A 24,142-nucleotide genomic window follows, 5' to 3' on the forward strand; every position below is an offset into this window, starting at 1 on the left:
AAAAACAAGAGTTTAATTTATATTTTAAGTGAGTAGCAAATGATTTTGCCCATAATTATATGTATTATCTGATTTTGATCCAAGTACATCATTAATATAAATATTTTGAATAAAATTAAAAAAGTAAACTAGAAATGTAAAATTAAATATTCATATATTCGGTTATCTTCGTATATTCATTCGAATTCGGATATTTCCCGTTCAAGTTTAGATATCTAATCTCTCCTAGTTTAATACCCATTCAAGTATTTTACTATTTGGTTCAAATTGCTCACCCGTAACGTGACATTTGAGTGATTGACATTTACATAACCGCCGGTAAAAATGTATACAGTAGATTCATTGTTTTACTTGGGTTTAAAACGCTTATCAGTTTATAAAATAAAACCAAGATTTGTCTAGGGATGTCAAAATGGGTCATGATCTATGGGTTGACTCAACCCAAGTTGATCCATTAACCCAAATGAACTGATTATTTTTGATTCAATAGGTTAATGGGTTAATAGGTTAATGGGTTAACAAGTTAATGGATTTATTGGGTTGGGTCAACTCTGACCTATTTGGTTTTCAAATAAAAAAAACATGAGTAAACCACCCAATTCTAAGGTTTGATAGAATTGGGAAATCATAAGTTTCTCTAAAGTTCAATCATTTATTCGGTAAAATGCGTTTTCTGCTAAAATTCACAAAAATATGTTTCCCGCCAAACCCCTCCCCCCTCCCAAAATTCATTTTCCCGCCAAAACTGTAAAAGTCGTTTTCCTGCAAAACTACGTTTTCCCGCAAAAACGTGTTTCCTGCAAAAACACGTTTTACCCAAAAATATGTTTTTCTGCTAAAACCGCAAAAACACATTTTCCGCTAAAACTACGAAACGTGTTTTCCCGCCAAAACTGCAAAAACTCGTTTTCCTGCAAAAACGTGGTTTCCTGCCTAAATCGCAAAAAACGTGTTTTTCACCAAAACTACAAAAAAACGTTTTCTCATTTCGATCAACTTAGTCTTAACTTAAAAATAAATCATTATAAAGATGTTGGGTTGATGGATCAACCATTAACTCATCTAACCTATTTAATTCAATGGTTATGGAACAATTCAACACATCTAACTTATTTATATTAAATAGATTAGATTGATCCATGATCCATTAACAGTAAACCCATTTGGATTATGGATTGGGTTTATCCATTCTGACACCCTTAGATTTGTGTATGAATTGTGAAAGGCGTGTACATCTATTTATGAATTTTCATTACAGGCCAAACAAGATAAGAGGCGACTACACGTGTAGACATTCGGGTGGCATGCATGAGCCCCGCTCAGTTGAGAAGGATCAGTACGAGTGAGTTAATTACATATGCCATGGATAAACAAGTGTCCTAGTCTTACTGATATAACTCAGTGATGATGGTAACAAAAATAAAAATAAAAACCAAAATTACCGGGTCCAAAAACACAATAGAAAGCTTGAGCAAGAATCTACATAGCACAAGTTTGATTTTATTTATTATAAAATTAAATAGAAAAGCAAAACGAAAATTGTTTACGTCTGGTTCCTAACTTTCTCCTCCTCCTTGGCTTCGCTACCTTGAGTTGTGTCGTAATCTTCCCAAAATGAAAATACATACACAATCGTAAACAATCACCATCGATTAAGAGATATTTACTTGTATTGTACATATAATAAAGTGTTGTGTATGAAGAGGTCACACAGCTTGTTGCTACGACCTGGAACTCCTCCCCCCTCGATTCTGTTATTAGTAAGTTGAATGCGGTTCGACGAAGCATAATTCAATGGGCTAAGGAACAGCAGCAGCAAAACAACCTAGCTATTAAACGTAACCAAGAGGCGCTAGAGTCTGCTCTCTCAAGCTCTGCTCCTGATCCCATCCTGATCGAGACAATTAATGCTGAGTTACGTCAAGCTTACCAGGCCGAAGAACAGTTCTGGCATCAAAGGAGTCGAATTCAATGGCTCAAGCAAGGAGATAGGAATACGGGCTTCTTTCATGCAGCGACCAGAGCACGACGAACAATCAATACTATTCCGGTCTTAGAAGATGAACATGGAGGAGTAGTGTACGAGGAACATGAGATTGCCCGAGTGATCTCTACATACTTCACTCAGATTTTTACATCAAATGATAACAACTCCTTCACCCAGATTCACGGACTGCTCACTAGGAAGGTGACCCCGGAAATGAACTCTATGCTTACAGCAATACCGAGTGATTCGGAAATTAAGGAGGCAATGAAATCTATCAATGGAGGCAAGGCCCCGGGACCAGACGGGTTCTCCGCTACCTTCTACCAATCATACTGGCACATTGTGGGTCGGGATGTAACAAAAGATGTCAGGGAGTTCTTCACTTCGAACAGACTACACCCGCGGCAAAATGAAACACACGTCAGGCTTATTCCTAAAGTCACGGGCGCAAGATCAGTTGCTGAGTATCGCCCAATTGCTCTCTGAAATACTCACTACAAGATCATTGCAAAGATTCTTACCCGGAGACTTAAACCGCTGCTGCCTCTACTCATCTCCAATACGCAATCAGCCTTTGTAGCGGGACGAGCAATCTCGGACAACGTCCTCATCACCCATGAAACTCTACACTATCTAAAGACTTCGGAGGCGAAGAAACGATGTACCATGGCTGTTAAAACAGACATGAGCAAGGCGTATGATAGGATCGAGTGGAGTTTCATAAGGGAGGTGCTTGAGCTGCTCGGATTTGATGCAGTTTGGATCTCATGGATCATGAGTTGTATTGAGTCTGTATCCTATTCCTTCCTGATCAATGGAGCACCTCAAGGCTCTGTCCGACCATCACGAGGGCTCAGACAAGGCGACCCACTGTCACCCTACATATTTATATTATGTACCGAAGTCTTATCGGCCTTGTGTGCCAAGGGACAGGCAGATGGGTCTCTTACGGGAGTTAAGGTGTCTCGAAACAGCCCACCAGTCAACCACCTGCTCTTCGCTGATGACACTATGTTTTTCTGCAAATCTAAACCGTCTTGCGTCTCGGCTCTAATGAAAATTATATCTACCTACGAAGCAGTCTCGGGCCAGAAGATTAATCCGCAGAAATCAGCTATTACGTTTTCTGCAAAAACACCAGCCTGTGTCCGTGCTAGAGTCAAAGAAACCATGGCGATTTCTTTGGAGGGAGGGGTTGGTAAATATCTTGGCCTACCCGAGCAATTCGGGCGCAGAAAGAGAGACATCTTTGCATCTATCATGGACCGGATAAGGCAAAAAGCACACAGCTGGACGGCAAAGTTTCTCTCAGACGCAGGAAAACAGATTATGCTCAAGTCGGTCTTAGCTGCTATGCCATGTTATGCTATGTCGTGCTTTAAACTCCCGAGGTCGCTGTGTAATCAAATACAGTCGATACTTACTCGCTTTTGGTGGGATACAGTCCCCGAAAAGAGGAAGATGTGCTGGGTTTCTTGGGAGACAATGGCCTTACCCAAGTATGCTGGAGGTCTTGGGTTTAGAGACATCGAAACTTTCAACGACTCGCTGCTGGCCAAAATTGGATGGAGACTGATCAAAGACCCACAGTCACTGCTTGCTAGAGTCTTGATGGGTAAGTATTCTCGGAACTATTCCTTCTTGGATTGCCCTATTCCATCTACAGCTTCGCACGGTTGGAGAAGTATATTTGCGGGAAGAGAGATTCTGCGAAAAGGAGTTAGCTGGGCAGTGGGAGATGGTGAGACTATCCGGTTGTGGGACGATCCTTGGCTCTCCTTTGACGCTCCCTGCCAGCCAATGGGTCCCCCGAATTCGACTTCGCAATTCATGAAAGTCAAAGACCTTCAGTGCCCGCTCTCCAATCAGTGGGACTTGGAGAAAATCAGAAGCGTCCTTCCTCAGTATGAGGACTCTATTTTGAGGATAAAAACCAGCTCGACACAAGCCTCAGATACTTTGACTTGGCTTCCAGAGAAATCGGGTGAATACTCAACAAAAACAGGCTACGGATTGGGAATGACCTTTGATAAGGCTGTTATCGGCGCAAGCGACCCTGTTCACTGGTTAAGGGATATCTGGAACCTTAAAACAAGTCCCAAGTTAAAGGACTTTTTATGGAGAGTTATCAAGAGGGCGATACCTGTCAGTTCTAACCTGGAGAGACGAGGATTCCCGAGCTTCAACTGCAAAAAGTGTGGTATACACGAAGATGATCTACACGTTTTCCTCAAGTGCTCTCTTGCGGAGGAAGTATGGAGTCAAATCCCAACAACCCAACTACCCGTCAATACTATATCCTTCGTGGCGGAGCTGATCAAGAGTGGCGTGAATTACATTCCACTACCACCGACTGGGCTGAGTTTTCCACTATGGCCATGGGTAATGTGGAACTTATGGAAAGCAAGAAATAAGTTAGTTTTTGAAAACAGAGCCTTCACAGCCCAAGAGATAGTCCTTAAAAGCATTAAAGATGCTAAAGAATGGAGTGATGCTCAGGTAGGGAACAATGTGGAACCTCCTAGCAACACCTATCAAAATCTATCTAGGCCCCGCCCCATTTACCTTCCTCCGACGATCCAACCTGACATACTGATTTGTAAAGTTGACGCTGCTTGGAATGCAAACTCTGGAGAGTGTGGTATAGGGGGCATTTTCTCTGGCGATAGTACTCGGTCCCTTCACAATGTGTCCGAAGCTCACAGCCATGTTTCATCAGCTTTAATGGCGGAAGCCATTGCTGTCCATCGCGCGGTTTCACTTGCCGTTTATTCAAACGTCCGATCCCTAGCGGTTCTGTCGGATTCCCAATCTCTAATCAAACTCTTGAAGACGGGAGGGTCTCAACCTGAACTGTTCGGTATCATGTTTGATATCTATCACTTTGTTTCTCTCTTTGATGTAATATCCTTCGATTTCATCCCTAGGAGCCTTAACGCTGAAGCTGATTCTGTGGCAAAATCAGCCTTGGCTATGTTTGTAATGAACTCCTCTAGTGGGAGGTAAACCCAATTTGATTAATGCAATGTTTGTTTGTCAAAAAAAAAAAATAAAGTGTTGTGAAATTACCAGGGGGGTTCTCATGGACCTTATCATTGTTGTCCTTTTGGAAAGTTTGATTTCCTCCATAGGTTCCTCCAAACCCTTCTTCATCAGACCTCGTTGCGTACCCTTCTCCAAACGAATGCGACATGATCACGTCCCTGCTCCATTTTCATCAAAAGATAATGGAGCAAAAACATTAAAATAACTTCCAAACGCTATTACACATACAAAGTGGACAAGACAAACCCGGTTTTCTCGTTTGGATTTTCAGGCTTCTTATCCATCTTTTGCTGGTCAGAAGCGGTCGCAAAACTAAGTCCGGTAACGTTGTTGCCAGTTCTACACCGAGGTGACAAGAAAGAGACAGTTGTTGAAGATAGTGGTCGGATAGTCTTAAACACGTAGATCATTTCTCACCTTTCTGAGGTTTTTTTGAAGCCTTTGAATTTATAGAGAGGAAGTAGTTTCTACTTCTTACAAGAAGATTATAAGTTTAAAGAACTCTTTACGTAATAGTTAATACTAGGGGACTGACACGAGTAATGTACATTATGTACTACGTGGTGCATTTTGAATAAAGAAAGGTTATAAAAGGTGGAGTTAGTAAAAGTTCTTCAAAAAAAAAAAAAAAATGGAGTTATCGAATTTTATCACGTCAGGGCTAAAGCCTAAGAGCATCTCCAACTCCACTCTATTTTTTATTCTAAAATAGAGTTTAGAGTAAGAAATGCTCTAATAGTATTCTATTTCTCACTCTATAATAGAGTGAAAAATAGGTTTACTCCAAATATAGAGTAATTTGTTTTTTTTTGTTCATCATTCTTTTTTCTACTTTAAAATAGAATAGCATAGGAGCAAATTCAAACTCTATTATAGAGTTACTCTATTTTAGAATAAAAAATAGAGTAAGCCATTGGAGATGGTCTAAAGCTTTAATTAAGCATCTCTGTTTCCCCTAGTACGACGGTGTCTTGCCAAGCTTTCGTCACGTGGAGCTCTGACGAAATGTGGCGGGTGAAGAAAGGAGTCGAGTAACGTGTTTGTCAGAGATGCCATACCACACGATGCGACGGTTTATATTTCAATGACAAATCCTATCTTACCAATTTGAGCCGCAAAGAAAAGTTAATAAAAACCCAAGCAAGCTGGTCTAGAGTTATTCGGCCTATCAGATTTTGCTACCGACCCAATCCAAAATAGTTCAGAGTGTTGATTTGAAAATCGTGGTCATTAAAAGTGAATCAGCCACAAAGCTTAAAACCCAGACTGATCTAGTCTTTGCTTGATCAGAGCCCTATTTTTATTGCTGTTTTCTTTTCTTCAGATGGACACAATTGGATCTCTAGTTTCCAGTCTAATTATTTATTAACATCCATCCAATCCACTAATCCAGAGTTAATAAGAAAATAATATTAAAAACTGCTTATATCACCAAGTGTAGTGTTCCAGGAAATGATTAAAAGAGAAATATATCAAACAAATAAAGTTTTCTTTTGTTTGTAATCACTTTATTACACACTTCAGGTGTCAAAATGTAAAAACCCATCATGAGCTTATCAACACTGTAACAAGTAGAAAACTATTTTTCTTTTGGTCTTCTTCTAATTCCATTTTCCTTCTCTCCTGATATTGTTATTAATTATTCTGATGACATAAAAAGTAATAAAGCATATGGGTGCTACTTTGCATGTGTGTGAGGGGAATCAATTAATAGACGCGAGCTTTGGGAGGGAAAGTGTCAATCGAGAGTGTCCATGTGAACAGGCCTATACTCCAACCTCACCTTCTCATCTTCCCAGTATCCCAATTGTTTGATCCAAAAATGGTATTTATGCTGGTAGTGTTTATTGAATCAATACAATAAAAGAATCTAAGAATAAAATTAGATTCTTGAGGTTTAGGAGAAATAATCAAATGAAATCAAATGGGAAAAGAACATAAAATAGATTTCATTGATTAAAGGTTCATCACCAAAATGATTACAAAGGTAAAGTGAACCTTAAAATACAAAATCTATATGAAAGTATTTTCTTAAGTCTAAAAAGAGGTCAAAATCCTTTCTCATATGGAGGTAGTTCTCCATTTATAGAAGAAAGATGTTTAGGGTTTTATAAAGAAAGTGGGCCTAATTAAATGTCTAATGGGCCTTTGAGGGAGGATGTAAATCCACCCCCAACAGTAAGCCTCCCAAGTTCGTAGAGAGAGATGAAGTCGATCTCTATGAATTTTACGAATAGGGTTTATTAGACAATTAATTAGACACATTCACGCCTATGACGATTTAAACGAGTTTATTTCGAACTTGTGCCTAGTAAAAAGCAAGTTTGCTTTATACTCGTGCTTAGCGAAAGACGAGTTTACTTGACTCATGCTAAGACAGAGGCGAGTTTACTGAGAACTCGTGCCTAGTGGAAGGAGAGCTTCTGTAAACTAATGCCTAGCCAAAGATGAGTTTTTGTAAACTCGTGTCTAACAACAAGCGAGTCGACCGCAAACTCGTGCCTAATAAAAAGCAAGTTCAATTTAAACTCGTGCCGAAAATACACGTTTACCGAACTATTGCCGACCCGAAGTCTCGTGTTGTGTTGAGATCGTGTGCCCCGAGCAAGTTGTTGGCTTGTGTGTTCATCAGGCTATGATGATGTTGAGAAAGCGTGCTGGTTTGTGTCGCTTGTACTGCTTCCAGCAAGCTCGTAGCTGAGGGCTGTCCTTTGAAGCATGAGTACATGATGGTGGTAGCCGCTTGTTGGCTATGTTTTTCTCTTTGGCTCTGCTTTGTGGTGGAGAAGATGGAGTGGTTGCCGAGAGAGAGACAATGAGCTCGAACTCCTTTCTTCTTCGGTCTCATGTAGGCAACCGTATGAAACGTGATCGAGTCATCATCTCCACCACACATGTTACCGAGCGCCTTTTTGGTTTTCCACTTGACTAGAACGTGATGTTACTCTGAATCACTTGACCACTTGAGTAAGTCCACTGAATCAGTAGTGACGGTGCTAACACGACCAGAATGAAGAGCCACCAAAGAGACCAACAAACGACTTGCTGAGATGGAGATCTCGTCGAGACGGATAGCTATGAATCGAGAGGAGACCTCGCCGAGATGGACGGCCATGGATCAAGAAGAGACCTCGCCGAGATGAGATGGTGTAGTTATCTCTTATCCAAGCCGAGCTTAAAATGAGTTCGTCTAGAGCTTGTGCCGGTTGCGGCAAGCTCGTTGAGAGAATTTGAGCTCGTCATTCTTGGTGCGGGTCACTTGTCTGCTTCTCGATTGCAGAGATCACAAATATGCTGAGAAGGTTTCGTCTCGAGCCTCCGGACGTCTCTTGTGGCGAGGTGGCTTCAGGACTCCACGTTACTCCCGGTTCTGATTTTTCTTTTTGGCTTGACAATCGTGATTGACTCTGGTTCATCAAAACCACAATCATGATTAGATCAAACAAAATCCAAATAAAAGAAAAAACACACGTTTTGTTTCAATATTAAGCAAGCGGTGGAGCTAGTTTCTCGTTAACATGACAATTATTAGTTATTAACATGTATAGGCTACGAGCAATAATAATATGAGTTATCTCATAAGTAATAGAACACTTATCTTTTAGCAGGAGGAGAATTGTTTCGAGGTGGACCCGATGTTGTGGTCATGTCTCTTGGGAGAGCTTTCTTGAAATAAAATCGAGAGGTTGATGATACCATAACACCTTCACCAAAGCTCTTTTACCCCAAGATAAGATCCGAGCTCTGTTTGTGACGTCCAGTTTTGGCTTCTCGGTGTTGGCGTCCTCGAACCTTTGAGCTGCTCTAAATATCATGACGGAGCATGAGCTTGTTCTTGCAGGATCAGGTGATGGGCTATCATAACAGTCATGCGAGATCAGGTGATGAGCTTGTTCTTACTGAACTCTTCTTCTCTCCTGTTCGCGCCAGTTGCGGAGACCTTAGAACTCTGCGGCCTTAAATGAATTCATCAACTGAGCCTCTCTGAAACTTGAAGCTTTCACCATTGCTTGACAAAGTAGCAGGTGCGATGCTTTCCGTTAAGACCATGTCTGGCATGACCACGCATCTTCATGATTGAGCCATAGGTAGCGTTGGATGAGATCAAACTCGTGAGCTCTGCCAAGATCAAGCTTGTGAGCCCTGTTGCAATCTTCTCAATCGAAAGGACGAGACGAGAAGCTCGTGCGGAGATGGCAACTTGTGACGAGGTGTCCCTTGCTGCTGAGATTAAGCGCGACCTGTTCTTGGAGATTAAGCGCGATCTCAAGTCAGATTGATGAGTTGTCTGAACGGAAAGCTCAAGCTCAATGCTCTCCACCGACGAGCTCTTCTCGGACGGAAAGCTCTCTGGTCCGTAGATGAAGAGCTCTGGGTCGGGACTTTTGCGCAGAAGCGGACGAGACGCCGTCAACTTCACCGGCGGATCGAGACGGAAGCTTCACCGGCGGGTCGAGACGAAATCTTCACCGGCGCGTCGATGAGGATAGAGACGACAAGCTCTACGAGGATCTTGGTTCTTTGGTGGGTCAATCCGCAGCTAAGCTTTGTCGTTGGTTGAAGAAAGGTTCAAACTTTGACCCGTTATCGTCAGTATCTCTCGCTCTGTAGAACCAAAACCCAGAAACAAGACGACATTGCAATTCTTTTTTTTTTTTTTTTTTGATTTGTTTTGAAGATAGTTCTCCTTGGCCCCTCCTTCTAGCGCCAACTGTTTGATCCAAAAATGGTATTTATGCTGGTAGTGTTTGTTGAATCAATACAATAAGAGAATCTAAGAATAAAATTAGATTCTTGAGGCTTAGGAGAAATAATCAAATGAAATCAAATGGGAAAAGAACATAAAATAGATTTCATTGATTAAAGGTTCATCACCAAAATGATTACAAAGGTAAAGTGAACCTTAGAATACAAAATCTATATGAAAGTATTTTCTTAAGTCTAAGAAGAGGTCAAGATCCTTTCTCATATGGAGGTAGTTCTCCATTTATAGAAGAAAGATGTTTAGGGTTTTATAAAAAAAGTGGACCTAATTAAATGTCTAATGGGCCTTTGAGGGAGGATGTAAATCCACCCCCAACACCAATGTAATGTATGCTTCATCCATTCTCCATCCTCTCTTTTCTTCAGTCATTATTAGAGATGGCAAAAGAAGAACCTGCCCGCGGGCCAGGCCCGTGTGAACTTGCTTCGGGTCGGGATTGGGTTCTAAGACACAGGCCCGAATTTTAAGCGGGTCTTGCGGGTAAGGCTTGTGCGGTTTTGGGCCAGACGCGGGATTGGCTCGATGTGTACCGCGGGATGCGCGGGGCTCCGCCAAAGACGATCTCCTCCAGCTCGATCGGTGAGAGAGATGGCGATTGGAAAGCCGATCTCTTCTAGCTCTCACCGTGAGAGAAATGGCTTCTCCTCTTCTTTGATCCGTCACTAAGCTCCACTTCTCTATGCATGTTCTTCATCTTCTCGTTTGATCCATCTCTCATCTCTTCGCTGTTTCAGCTTAATTCTTTTCTTTTGAGCCACGATTCAAGAACTAAGGGCCTTTTGATGTTGCTGATGAACATCAATGCATTCAGGGCCTTTTGATGTTGCTGATGAACATCAATGCATTCAGGTAAGGATAAAGTTTTCGATTACATGTTCTTTTGCTCATTACCGTGATTTAATTTGTAAGGACAGATAAAAATTCATTCCCTAATTCTTTATTGTGGATTACATGATCTTTAGTGAAAGAAGAACAAGATATTGGGTCTGTTTTGTCTCTAATCAACCGGCTACACAATGACCAATCGTGTAAGTTGTCCTGTCTCATTGTTATCTCTTATCAAACAGCTTCTTATCGAGAATATATGGAGCTTCTTTTGCGATGTTTGCGTGAACAAGAATATTGTTGTTTGTTCTCATCATGAGTTAAACACAAGTGTTTGTAACAATCCAAAGATTTTGATGTTTGCGTGAACAAGAATATTGTTGTTTGTTCTCATCTTTTGCGATGTCTGCGTGAACAAAGAATATTGATGTTTGTTTTTATACTCTGTTTTCGCTCTGTTCGGTCTTGATATTGAAATCAGAAGTATGTTCGGCCTGTTGTTTCTTAATGTCCTTATCATATAAACTCAAGTGATTTTAGTCATCTATTTTCTAAAACTTTTTCTTTATAATGACATGTGGTGAGTGGGGGATTGTATTATGATCAAGGAGGAGAACGATATGAGAATGCAAAGGACACTTCACACTTGCATTCCGATCTATAAGGCAAAGGACCTCAGGTTAGTCTCTGTTCTATTTTTTTTTTATGTCGTCTCCAGTTCTTATGATAAGAGCTGATAGAATTTAGATACTTGGTTACTAGTACATAGATCTCTTTGTTTCTTGTGTTGTTGTGTTCTTGTGTTCTTATAGCTGATAGAATTTAGGTAATAGGTTACTAGTACATAGATCTTTTTGTTTCTTGTGTTGTTGTGTTCTTCTGTTCTTATAGCTGATAGAATTTAGGTAATAGGTTACTACTTACTAGTACTTGATCGTCTATGCGTGGATGGTTGCTTGTTCTTGATCGTCTCTTACATATGATATGGTTGCTTGCTCTTGATTGTTTAGTTTGATAGTTTGATAGGACTTGAGTATGAGACTTGATCTTTACGTCTGATAGTTTAGATAATAAAAATTTCTTATAATGGTTGAGTCTCTGACCAATGAGAAATAAGAGAATAGTTGCTATAATTTTTAAAATTGCAAAAAAATAGAAACAGAACCCTAAACAATATTACCTAAACTCACGACCTAAGCAAAAAAAAAAAACGACGCAGAAACCTAAACTCTATCTCTAAGTCTCTAACGAAGAAGAGAGAAAGAGATGACAGATGATGGTTCAAGTTTCGATCCAAATTTCACACCGTTGAATACAATGGATTTTGAGAGCCAGCGAGTCCTTGGAGTTATTTTGGCAGCTGATGAGGCTGATGATGGTTCATCTGATGGAGCAAAAAAGAAGCAAAGAAAGAAGAGAAGGCTTATTCAAGCTGATGATGATGAAGATGATAGTGATGTTGAAATCACTCCTCCACCAATACAAGCTACTACTCTGCGCAAACAAGCCACCTGCGGAACCGTGCGAGCCTTGAAATCAAAGAAACCAATGTTGCAGTCTACTCTAGACGGTGGCATTGGATCGTCTTTGTCTCCTAAGGCGAGTAAAAGGAAAACCAAAACCAAATCTATTCACTTTACCATCCGTGGGGGGAGAAAAAGCTCCAGGCCGACACAAGGTAATGGCAAGAATAAGAAGAAGATTCAAGAGGAGCAGCTTGATTCTGAAGGTGAATTTGAAGAGGACGAGATGGAGAACGAGATGGAGAACGAGAAGGAGGGTAGGCAGTGGTCTGATGTATGGCCCCATTTTACTAAGATTCGAAATTCCAATGGTGAGCAGAAAGCTAAATGCAATTATTGTAAGAATGACTATGCATGGACTTCCCACGGGCATGGAACAAGTGGTTTGAGAAGGCATCGTGACAGATGCAAACTCTTTCCAAGGAATCTCCGAACAAAAAAACTTGATGCTGAAGCCAAATTAGTAAGTGGCAAGTATGATCATGTTGTGTTCAAGCAGCTGGTAACCAAGACTATAATTCAGCATGACCTACCTTACTCATATGTTGAGTATGAGCAAGTCAGAGAAACTTGGAAGCACTTGAATCCTGACGTCAAATTCTTTTGTCGGAACACAGCTAAAGCAGAGGTCTATCGGTTTTATGAAAACGAGAGAGAGACATTGAAGAGGGAATTGGCTAGTCTTCCAGGAAGAGTAAGCTTCACTTCTGATTTGTGGTCATCACTGAAACGGGAGGGTTATATGTGTCTGACAGCACATTACATTGACCGAAATTGGAGGCTAAACAGTAAAATACTGACTTTTTGTGCTCTCCCACCGCCTCACACAGGTATGAATGTTGCTTTAAAGCTTCTTGAATCTGTGGAAGAGTGGGGACTAGAGAAAAAAATGTTCTCTCTCACATTAGACAATGCTACAAGTAATGATTCGATGCAAGATATAGTGAAAACTCAGGTGCTTTTGAGCAATGATTTGTTGTGTGGAGGTGAGTTTTTTCACGTCAGATGTGCAGCTCACATACTCAACCTCATTGTGCAAGATGGTTTGAAGGTTATTAAAGACTCTTTGCACAAAGTTAGAGAGAGTGTTAAGTATGTAACAGCGTCAGAAACGCGTGAGATGACGTTTGCAAAATGCGTGGATGCTGCTGGTATAAAGGAGAATGCTGGTTTGATAATGGATGTGCAGACAAGATGGAACTCGACATTCTATATGCTTGAAAGAGCCCTTCCGTACCGTGAAGCGTTTGTTAAGTTGGAGATATATGATAGGAGAAACTATAAGTTTTTGCCTACAGCTACAGAATGGAGCAGAGCTGCGAAAATATGTGTTTTCTTGGAGCCTTTTGCTAAGATTACTAGTTTGATGTCAGGTTCGAAATACCCAACATCGAACTTGTATTTCTATCAGGTATGGAAGATCCATAATTGGCTGCAGATAAATGAGGAAAGCGATGATGAGATTATCCGAGAGATGGTGATACCGATGAAAGAGAAGTTCGATAAGTACTGGGAAGAAGTCAGTGATCTTTTTGCAATGACAGCTGTCTTTGATCCACGCTTGAAGCTTCCAGTTGTAGAGTATTGTTTAGGGAGACTTGACATGAGTACACGTGATGCGAAAATGAAGAACTTGCGTCTGAAGCTGGAAACTTTGTTTCAATCATACGACAAAAAATCAAAGTCAACATCACCTTCTGCAGAGCCTCGTGAGATGGATCAACAAAATGTTCATGGAGGACCGAAAGGAACATTTGAGAACTATGGTGTAAGTCTCCTGTTTCGTTTTTTTTTTTTTAAATTACTTATGAACCTGCGGTAGATATAGATAGCTTTGAAAGTTTTGATATTCCATCAAATTGTTTTTAAATTTTTTTTTAAACACTACAGGATTTTTTTGCGTTTCGCAAAAGTAGTGTTGCTGCGAGTGGAAAGACAGCTCTCCAAGCTTATTTGGATGAACCTGCACTAGATATGGATAGCTTTGAAAGTTTGGATATTCTCGACTGGTGGAAAGATAATACTCACAGGTTTGGTGATTTGCCAGCAATGGCTTGTGATCTGCTTAGCATTCCGATCACAACAGTGGCTTCAGAATCCTCCTTTAGCATCGGTTCGAGAGTTCTGAACAAATACAGGAGCCGTCTACTTCCCAAAAATGTGCAGGCTCTGATATGTAGTAGGAATTGGCTAAAAGGATTCGAAGCTTATGAACATGGTAAATTATTCACTTTGTTATATATTTTAGGGTGTCATTTTCTTTAAATTTAATTAACTTCGATTTTTAATATCTACAGAAGATGAAATGGATGGTGAAGAAGAGATAGTTGAAGTTGAAGAAGAAGAAACTTGATTTTTATTTTGATCTGGTGTTTTTTTTTATTCGCATTATGGATTTTGTGGCGCTCTTTTTCCCTTGTCGGGTTTTGTCCCAATGGGTTTTCTCGATAAGGTTTTTACCGAGGCCACGTTACATTGTTTGGATTTTGTTTGGGTGTTCATTTACATTACTTGGATATGATTACTTAGATTTGGTGTTGTTACTTAATGTCATTCTTATGCATACACATCAGTGCATACGCATCAAAGATTATTTCTGTTTTAGTTTCTTGTTGATACTACATGCCATTCAACACAAGAATAATGTTTTCCCGATAAGGTTCAATATGTTTGTATTGAACACAAGAGTAATGTTATGTAAGATACGTAGAGATGAAACGTATGATAGAGGTTCATATACTTCTTTTGTTGATCTGTATGACTGTATCGAGAAGCATTGACTCAAAAGCTATAGTTAAGCATCAAATGAGACGTTCAACTTCTGGATGGTGACCCGCGGGCCTACCCGCAAAGACCTGTGCACTAGGCGGGGCGGGATTGGACATTGCTTCTCGATACCGCATCCCGCGGCGGGCCAGCCCGCTGTGACCCGACTGAACTTGAGCCCGTGGCGGGGCGGGCCATTTGGTTGCGGGTGGGCTCGTTTGCCATCTCTAGTCATTATATTATTTGAGAGTGGTGTTAAATCATATATATGCATGTTAAACGAGGAAGTGGAATCAAACCGTGAAATCCTCCCGAGCATGTGCTCCTCTGCTTTCCTTTCGTGCTTCCGCTGAATGCATTGTTATGGAAGCGTTTATCAAAAGGTTCTCCAGTTTCTATATATTGTCTCTGTCAAATCAGAGTTGATGCATTTTTTATAAAATAAGAGCTTTTTGGAACATTGATAATCAATAATCTCGATCACATTTGTAGAGTGTCGTTTGTTTTTACCATATCAAACTCCCATCTTTAACTTGGACATCCTCGAAACTTTCCCATGCCTTGTCGATCAACTGACAACCTGTGTTTTATTCCATACCAATAAGTGTGTAAAATAAATTGGCGGGTTCTGCAGGTGAGAGAGAGAGAGCCATAGAGCTCTGAATCCATTATAAATTAAGAAAAAAGATTCTTCTACTTTACCTTCTTCCAATGTTTCTTGGGTGCGGAAGACAGCTGCATGTTTAATCTGATACTTGATGTAGGAAGCGACCCGCTTGAGTGTCTTAACTTGTTCAGCCATTCGATTATCTTCTTTCCTGCATTCTCCTCTAGAGTCTCACCTGCACCGTTTGAAATAATGCAACTAGTGAGATTTTTCCTCTTAAATCCTCAAAAATGACTGACCTGGTTTGCTTATCTCGGCAACCCTATTTGCACAAGCACGACCAAACACAAGAATGTCGAGGAGAGAATTTGCACCAAGCCTGTTGGCACCATGAACAGATGCACAAGCTGCCTCCCCAGCAGCCATAAGCCCAGGAACCACTGCATCTGCAGGACAAAAAAAAAAAAAATTACTTTGGCTACGAGGCTTTTATGCATCTCATGATCCACTCTACACAAATTTCACCCAAAGTTTCTACAAAGGCTTACTTACCTCGCCGTTGGGATACCACCCATGTTGTAGTGAACAGTGGGCAAGACTGGAATTGGCTCTTTGGTGACATCAACACCAGCAAAAATTGCAGCTGTCTCCTGGAAGCCTTTCTTTCAGAACTTCTGGTGGAAGATGATTCAAATGGAGATAGATATGATCCTTATGCCGATTTTAGCAACATATCCAAAAAAAAAAAAAAGAGTATTAAAGTATCACAAAATCAAGCACGGATACAGCTCAAAGACATGTAATGAGAGTTCCTCCAAAAAAAGAAAACTAGTTTAAAGGGAAGCATACCTACACCACGACCTTCCCTGATTTCTATAGTCACAGATCTGGACACAACATCTCTTGATGCAAGATCTTTGGCAGTTGGAGCATATCGTTCCATAAATCGTTCACCTTCACTGTTTCTAAGAATACCACACCTTCACCTCGGGATCCTGCAATTGTATAATAGACAAACGCATTAAATCTTTATTTTTTTTTGCAATCAAATTAGTGCATGTGAGGACAAGATGCTAACCTTCGGTGATGAGAGGTTATGTGCATGTATGTGCTGAGGTTGCAGAGAAGTATGCTCTTCCACAGTGCCGGCCCTGGACGGAAGCGGAGGAAGCTTGTGCTTCCGGCCGCCGTGAGATTATGTTAATTAGCGGCCACAAATTTAACAAAAGTTCTTAACAGCACTAATGGTTGCGATGCTTTCATGTGGACAAGAGGGAGTGAGTTCGATTCTTCTTCTATAACTTTTTAAAAAATATTAGAATCAACTAATTTATAGGCCACTTTATTAATACTAGGTCGTCGTCCGCGCTTCGCGCGGATAATTGATTATAATTCTAAATTTTGTTGTAACAAAATTGTATTGTTCAGATACCAAAAAATAGAAAATTGACTTTATGATATTTAATAAATTTTAAACTAACCAAAAAAGTATTACAAATCTATGAAAGTATTTTATAAAAATATAGCTAAAATATGATGTCTCGTTTTTTTTTCTTGAACAAAATTTGATGTCTCATTTTCATACTGTTATCCATATTTTTGAAATATATAGATTCTGTTAATATCTAAAAAATACTAATATGTTTTCTCAACAAATTTGGATTATATGCCACATGTGTGAAAATGACGATATTAAAAATCAGTTAAATTTTTAGAAATAACAGAGAAGTGATCTTTAATATTTATATTGGTTTAGTATTTCAATATATATTTTTTGTTTATGATCCGGCAACAATTTGATAACATGTTTATTCTCCGCTTTCTTTATGCTTTGATCACTCAATATCACCATTTAATTTATATTTACCTATCCTACATAAAATGTATTACATGTCTTCCAACATCTAAATTCCATTTGGACCCCTCTTTTATTCACACTAAAAACATGACACTTATGGAAATATCTAATATGTATGCGGTTGCATAGCATATACTTCTGATTTATTGATAAACTGTGCAAGCCAACTTATTGCTTCTCCATCAAAATTTGTATAAATCTTCTTTTTTTTTTAACCAAAAGAAGAAGTTGTTTTGCACAATTCCATAATGGAAGCAGAAAAAAATGTTATCCCCTGCTGCGATGTTTTTGCTTTGCCACCTCAAAGCTGCTTGTTCTTCGGTGGCTAGTGAACAACTTAAAAAAATCCATGGTGTCAGTATAATCGAAATCATATGGTATAATCATACCTTAATATTGTCTTAAGTTATTATACTTGTGTTGTCGTTATATTTCTTGACTTTAGAGGCAAAGGAAAGCAACCAAAAGAATTTTATAGAGAATATTAATTTTTTAGCAGTATACTGAAACTTCATCTTAAACCGAAAATATAGAAACTTAAAAACCACAGAATACAAAAGTTATTCCAAAGACTACTCTGCTGTTCAACTTGTTGTGATGCATAAAAGTAGATAACATGTTAAGTGGGTCCGTAGTTCTTAGCTTCTCGGACTCACGCACTTAATATGTACTCAATCCTAAGCCTGCAATGTAACCGTGATTTAGAACCCATAAGTTTCAGACAAAAAAATGATAACAATTAGAATGCTCATTTAAGCACTTAGCTACAATTAACCAAAAACTTCAGCCAAGAATCAAGTTTCAGCTAGTTAAGTAATTTTCAATCTTTCAGTCTCTCTTTAGATCTTCTTGGTTTATATGCTCTACATACAGATCCTGATATAGATCTAAGCATTTAGATCGATTTACAATTAACATAAAGCTTCAGCTAAACAGTCAAGTTTGGCTTATTCAAACTCTGTGGAGAATTGCATCAAACACATAATAAACATTTTTGAAACCAAACCTTATAAAGAAGCTAGAAGAAGGTGTTAGTGTGTTACTATCTCGCCTAGGAGGAGGATGGTAATTAATCTCCATGAAATTATCAGCATGCTCCTTGTACTCTTTAAGGTCTCCACTTTCTGAATCAGAAACTCCTAAGGAAAGGTAGAACCAAAAAAAAAATCATACAAACAGGTTTCAATCTAGCATGTATTGAAAAAATCAAAAATCAAATGTCTAATATATTGAATCATAAATCACTCTAAGAATCAGTGTTCATTTCTTTTATAAACTTGTAGAGAAGAATAAATATGGGACCAACGTGCTTATGATACTAAACGTGTTATCAGATTATTCAGCTATCAATTTAGTTTTTCTGTTAAATATAATATTAAACTTATAATCAGAATATTCATTCAAAAACAAAAATACAATTATATGTGTGGACCCAAATGAGGATGCTGACCCCAATGTAATGTTAACCTTCAAATATCTAGCCATCAATCCCTACGCAAGGGAACTGCAATTTTGAAATCAGAGAAAAATTTAAACGCAAAGTTGAATATATCTTCCAAAAAAACCTGATTAAAGAAGAGTACAGATGGAGATTTCGTGGTGGTCTCTTTTTTGTCAATTTTCCATATTACGGATTTCTGTCAATGAAGTTTAGCAGCTGGGGAAGAGGATGATGAGAATATATATAGTTTGCAGAAGGGAAAGTAGAGAGCTAGGATGCGTTTCTAATGAGCAAGTAATGATGGTTCCTTGAAGAGCCATCAATATTGTTGGCTGAGAGGAGTGATGTGGAGAGGTACATGAAGCCTCGTCTTGATGGGTTTATTAAAGAGCATTGAAGTTCCATAGATGTAGACGCAGGCGTTACGCCTGAGTAGGCAAATCGATTAGGCAAGCTCTTGAATTTAGAAGTGAGTAGGACTAAAGGGGAGGAAGCTGTAAGGTTTACGATTGAGCCCAAAAAATTGCTAATAGGTCGAATATCTTGATGGACTGGTTGGATTTGTGGCCCAGACCTTGAAGTTAAGACAAATCTGTAGTGACATGGCATATTAATTGGTTGAGAATATTTTGTCCTATGTGGACACCTTGAGAACTCTCTAAATTAGTTTCTTTTATATAGTAGGATTTGCTTCTGGCCTCATAAATACTGGGACCGGCTCTGCTCTTCCATAACCCTGGAAAAAAAAACAGCAGCCATCATGTGAGCATATTTGCACTACTGGCAAAACTTGGTCTTATATAAAAAACTAGCTCACCCACCCCAGTGGCCAAAATTGTTTGTGCAGAGCGGAAACGATGGAGTGTTCCATCTTCCATGTTTAGTGCAATAACACCCTGGCAACTGCCTGCATATGAATGAAGTAACAATGTTGCATGAATACCGACAGCAAAAAAAGAAAGAAAGAAAGAAAGAAAATAGCTCCCAGACACATACCATCACTAGCCATGAGCAAATCGAGAGCCAAGTATTCAACAAAGAAGTGTGTGTTATGCTTCATAGCTTGTCCATAAAGGGTAGGCAAGAGAGCATGCCCAGTCCGATCAGGCACAACGATAGGCCTGCCCACCTGATGGTAAAAGAAAAAGAAAGCCAAATATGAGAAGCTTTCGAAACAAAGAGCTAGGATTAAGACGTTAGAGAGAGAGACATAGAATTACAGAGAAAATGATTTGCTACTTACTTAAAATGCATATCAAACTTTTTATTTCAAGAATCAACAAAAAGTTATATCCAAAATTTAAAAACAATAACCAAATTAATGTCTTTTTTAGTTTCAAAATGTTATGTCCAAATCTATTAACCATTCAATCTATTAAAAATAAAAAATAGTTAAGTGAAAGTTATATTTTTAAATACAAAAAAATTTGAGAAATAAAAAATTTAATTTTTTTTTTCAAAATCTAAATATTCGAACCCGATCTGAAATAACCGAACCCCAACTAAAAATACCCGAACCTAATCCGAAGTACATAAATATCCGAACGGCTGAAATACCTGAAAATCCAAAATACCTGATCTGAATCCGAACGGGTACCTGAACGCTCACCCCTACAGTGGGAAGTATTATGTTTCCATGCAGTGTTTATTTTATAGATCAGTTTAGTGGGTCCAGTATACTACAAATGTCATATACTACAAAGTATGACATTTGTATGGAAACCTTGTAATATTATTGTTAGCTTGTAACGCAAGATTCAGTCATCAAGATCAATATTAATTTATTACACCGGCTCGCTGGTTGATACTTTTAAAACCTAGTAGCAAAAAAAAAAAGAGAGAATGGAAATCGGATCATGCAATTGGAACGGATAACAAAAAATCAGTTTCCGGTGAGCAAAAAGGCGGGAGGACGAAAATGATCGACCGAGAGACCCCAAATGTTAAAATCAACTTCCTCGATCCGCCACTTCTCCGTCATCTGTCTCCGATGGTTCGCCGAGGCTTCACCATACCTAAAAACCGTAACTGTAGTTTTCCCACCGTGAGCGATGTTCACATCATCCACGTACCGATAATCATCCATCACCGATTCGGCGCTAGTCTCCCAAAATACATCGCCTTCCTTGGTCCGCATACTCAGAAGCCTCGAGTCCTCAAACTGTATCAACAGTCCCGATCTCTGGCTGAAATAACCCCATATCGTGTGATGAATGATCTCGAACTCTGGACCGCTTTGAGCCTCTCTAACCGCCGGACTCGTCTCAAGTTTCAGTATAAAGCAATCCTCACCGTTGATAATCTTCTCTCCGATGCACGTTGCGTCGAGGAACATATTAGCGGTCGAACGAGGATCTAAACCCTGGTAACAATTAATAATAAACCAGCCCCGGTTCAGCATAACCCTACAAACTACATTAAATTAATAAATAATAAACGTGTTGGTTTACCTGTAAAAAACGGCGGAGAGGTCTCGGTGTTCCGGTGGACGACGGTGTTTGCTGGTTAGAAGAATGTCGCCACGAAAGCCGACCGTTACTACCGCATATGACTTTACATCCAGACACAACGAGCTCCAAACACCACAGATCTGGATCTTTCTGCCACAATATGAAACCACCCATTTCATCGTTGCTTTTAAGGTTAACGTTGGAATCGTCTCCTTGGTGAAACTCTGACGCCGTCATCTTCACTTGTCCAATAACGCACATACTGTTCACGGCGTTTAACGCTGCAGGTCCTCCCGTCGCCGCTATGTATTGCTGCACTATGTATTTCGCCGTGGAAGCTTGCTAATTAAATGAAATAAGTGAGAGTACTGATTAGACGTCATCAGTTAAACTATAGGCTGGTCTCTAAGTCGGGGCCTAATGACTTACAATGGAGGAATCTTTGACAGGCTTATGAACAGAGTGACCAACTTGAACCTGGAGAGGTATAAGAGGCGATCCAACGAGGTAGAGAAGAAAACGAAGCTCGTTGATACGAGCAGCGATTAGCGGTTGCGACAATTTATCAGCCGTTTGAGCTTTCATCCACGTCATCATATTCTGACACCTCAATGCTACGTTATTGCCCATACCGGAGAACAACTCCTCCGGTATCGGAATTTCCAAAACCGTCTCCAAACCATCGTCTCTGTCTACGTTCGGACACAGCTTCCTCATGCACTTCCCACTCCTTCGATTCTTCTTGTTCTTGTGACTTTCTTTTGTTCTATGAGCGATCGATTGAACAAAACCTACAAATGGCTCAAAGATTGTCAGCACGCCTGTATTTCATCAAACCTCTTCTTTGTTTTTTGTTTTTGTTAATTGGTGGTACTGGTTCGAAACTTTGTCTTCCTTCATGTTTAATTATTTTAGAAGGGTCTTCCAGGTAATATTTGTGGTTTCCTTTGTTTTAGTTTCTTATAATTTTTTTATCTTAATTAAATGTTGTTTTTGAGAACAATATTTTTTTGGTCTAATCTTGAGAACAATATTATATGCGAGCCACAAGTAATATGCATGTCATGCGATGCGTATATTATGCGAGTGTAAAACAGTATTATATCGACGACCATTCCATACAAATTAAAATCTATAGTTTTCGTCTGTATAATTCACTCAATGATTTTTCTCTGGTATAAAAATTTGAGGAAAACAAAAATCTGGGGATTGTGTTTTTCTTGTGATGATCGAGAGAAATAAATTTTATTTTAAATTTCATTTTGGTCTTGGTTGTCCTCGTCTTTAGGATTTGTTTTTTTTTTTGAAAAAATCTTTAGGATTTGTTATACAAATTTATTCTTTGTAAACAAACAAATATCTCCTACTTGCATACCGTTTAAACTGGTTGTTTTGGTCTTGGGTTGCCCTCTTCTTTTGGGTTCGTGTAAAATTTTCCATTAGTGTTCAATAAGACAATATGCAATGATGTCATGCTTAGTGTAACACCAGAGACAATTCCTGTGTCTATTTTTGGACAAACAATTTGAACCATATCTTTCTCTGGACAACGTATATTTATAAATCTTGAATGAATAATGAGTGGTGTAACGTCCATGGGGGCTACTCATTAAAACCAGCGTCAGCCTTGTCCTTTTCAATAATTGGTCCAACCCAATATCAGAAGACACAAAACCAATAAAATTTCAAACAAAAATGAAAATACAAAAAATCTTAATTTATATACACAATTTGCATATTTGTTGATTAATTTAAAATATATTTAAATAAATAACTAAAATTTAAGAAAATCATGATGCTGACTTGTAAACCTCAAATGCTACTAATAAATAAGTTTACAACTAATACGTATCAAGATCATAAAAAAACAATACGAGATTTTAAGAGATGATAATTCGATAATGTTAGATTATTGGATACTAGTGGTTGGAACTGTTATTTTGGACCATATGCTAAGGAATTTGTAAGCTGGCAAAATAGTGTGTTTGTGGAGGGACCCATGGGCCTAAATAATTCCTCCTTTGAAACTAACAAGGGAAAGCAATAAAAGGGGGCCCAAATTAATTAATTTATATGTTTGCAAAGTCAAATGCTAGTTTTTTTTTTGAAACATTTTTTTTTTTTTTTTTATCAAATGCTAGTTCTAATGGACGTTTGTATAGAAGGAACATTACTACAAGATTTTATCAAATCTTATATTATTACAACTTTCCAAACACGACAAGCCATATAATGCAATATATATACAGTATCAATCCATAGATGATCCAGTAAATTCCATATATCGCGGTAAGTTTCGCCCCTTTCAATTCTAAAATAACAACTTTCTTGTAATGGAAAAAATATGTTTTGAGTGATGTGGCGGTGTAAACTTTTTTTTTTTGTTCAACATGTGGCGGTGTAAACAGAACGCAAAATCCAAGCTGGTTAGTATTTTTCCACATGTCATCGTCCAGTTTATCCAACGGATGCAACTCAGATAAACAGACTCACGTGGCAACATCTAAGCGTCCCAAATGCCAACAAGGCATGTAAACGCTAAAACAAAACGCTATTTCTTATTATTATTATTATCACCACTAGAAGAAGTAAATAATCGCTTCTTCCTTTTATTTTTCTGTCGTAAAAAAATCATAGTATTAGAATTACACTGAAAAAGAAACGAAAACGAAAATTTCAATAAAGTCAGGGATATTAAATACTTGGTCAGTTGATTACGTAACATGTACAATAGAAAAAACAACAAAATTCCTGATATTGCATTTATTGGGACACTGCATAAAACCACATGCAATTTTTCTCTATGATTATTTTCTCTTTTTTTTTTTTTGGTTAAACTGGTCAAAAAAATTACCATTGACTCATGAATGTTTGG

General features: G+C 38.8%; 2 protein-coding genes across 8 annotated transcripts; both read right to left on the minus strand.

Moving 5' to 3' along the window:
• Positions 1-1,363: 1,363 nt before the first annotated feature.
• LOC103855334 lies at positions 1,364-6,211 on the minus strand. Its single transcript, XM_009132303.3, has 3 exons — positions 5,279-6,211; positions 5,057-5,190; positions 1,364-1,605 (listed from the first exon to the last, which is right to left on the minus strand). Exons 1-3 carry the CDS (start codon positions 5,440-5,442, stop codon positions 1,544-1,546), a joined length of 360 nt encoding a protein of 119 aa, XP_009130551.1. The 5' UTR covers positions 5,443-6,211; the 3' UTR covers positions 1,364-1,543.
• Positions 6,212-6,964: 753 nt separating this feature from the next.
• On the minus strand, positions 6,965-22,221 carry LOC103855337. Of its 7 annotated transcripts, none has more exons than XM_033284750.1 (14): positions 21,697-21,984; positions 21,268-21,609; positions 20,709-21,179; positions 19,814-19,946; positions 19,639-19,724; positions 19,549-19,553; positions 16,597-16,658; positions 16,071-16,513; positions 15,818-15,964; positions 15,614-15,753; positions 15,422-15,491; positions 15,211-15,319; positions 7,585-10,156; positions 6,965-7,250 (listed from the first exon to the last, which is right to left on the minus strand). In XM_033284750.1, the coding sequence occupies exons 1-7, from the start codon at positions 21,982-21,984 to the stop codon at positions 16,613-16,615; spliced, it is 1,371 nt and encodes a 456-aa protein (XP_033140641.1). In that variant the 3' UTR covers positions 6,965-7,250; positions 7,585-10,156; positions 15,211-15,319; positions 15,422-15,491; positions 15,614-15,753; positions 15,818-15,964; positions 16,071-16,513; positions 16,597-16,612. The 7 variants fall into 7 exon arrangements, with proteins under 7 accessions (XP_033140641.1, XP_009130553.3, XP_033140640.1 ...); XM_009132305.3 differs by lacking the exon at positions 6,965-7,250 and having other exon boundaries at positions 9,862-10,156; positions 16,071-16,229; positions 16,368-16,513; XM_033284749.1 differs by lacking the exon at positions 6,965-7,250 and having other exon boundaries at positions 9,862-10,156; positions 15,893-15,964.
• Positions 22,222-24,142: the final 1,921 nt, after the last annotated feature.

This window comes from Brassica rapa, chromosome A02, assembly GCF_000309985.2.
Source record: "Brassica rapa cultivar Chiifu-401-42 chromosome A02, CAAS_Brap_v3.01, whole genome shotgun sequence".
Taxonomy (NCBI): Eukaryota; Viridiplantae; Streptophyta; class Magnoliopsida; order Brassicales; family Brassicaceae; genus Brassica; species Brassica rapa.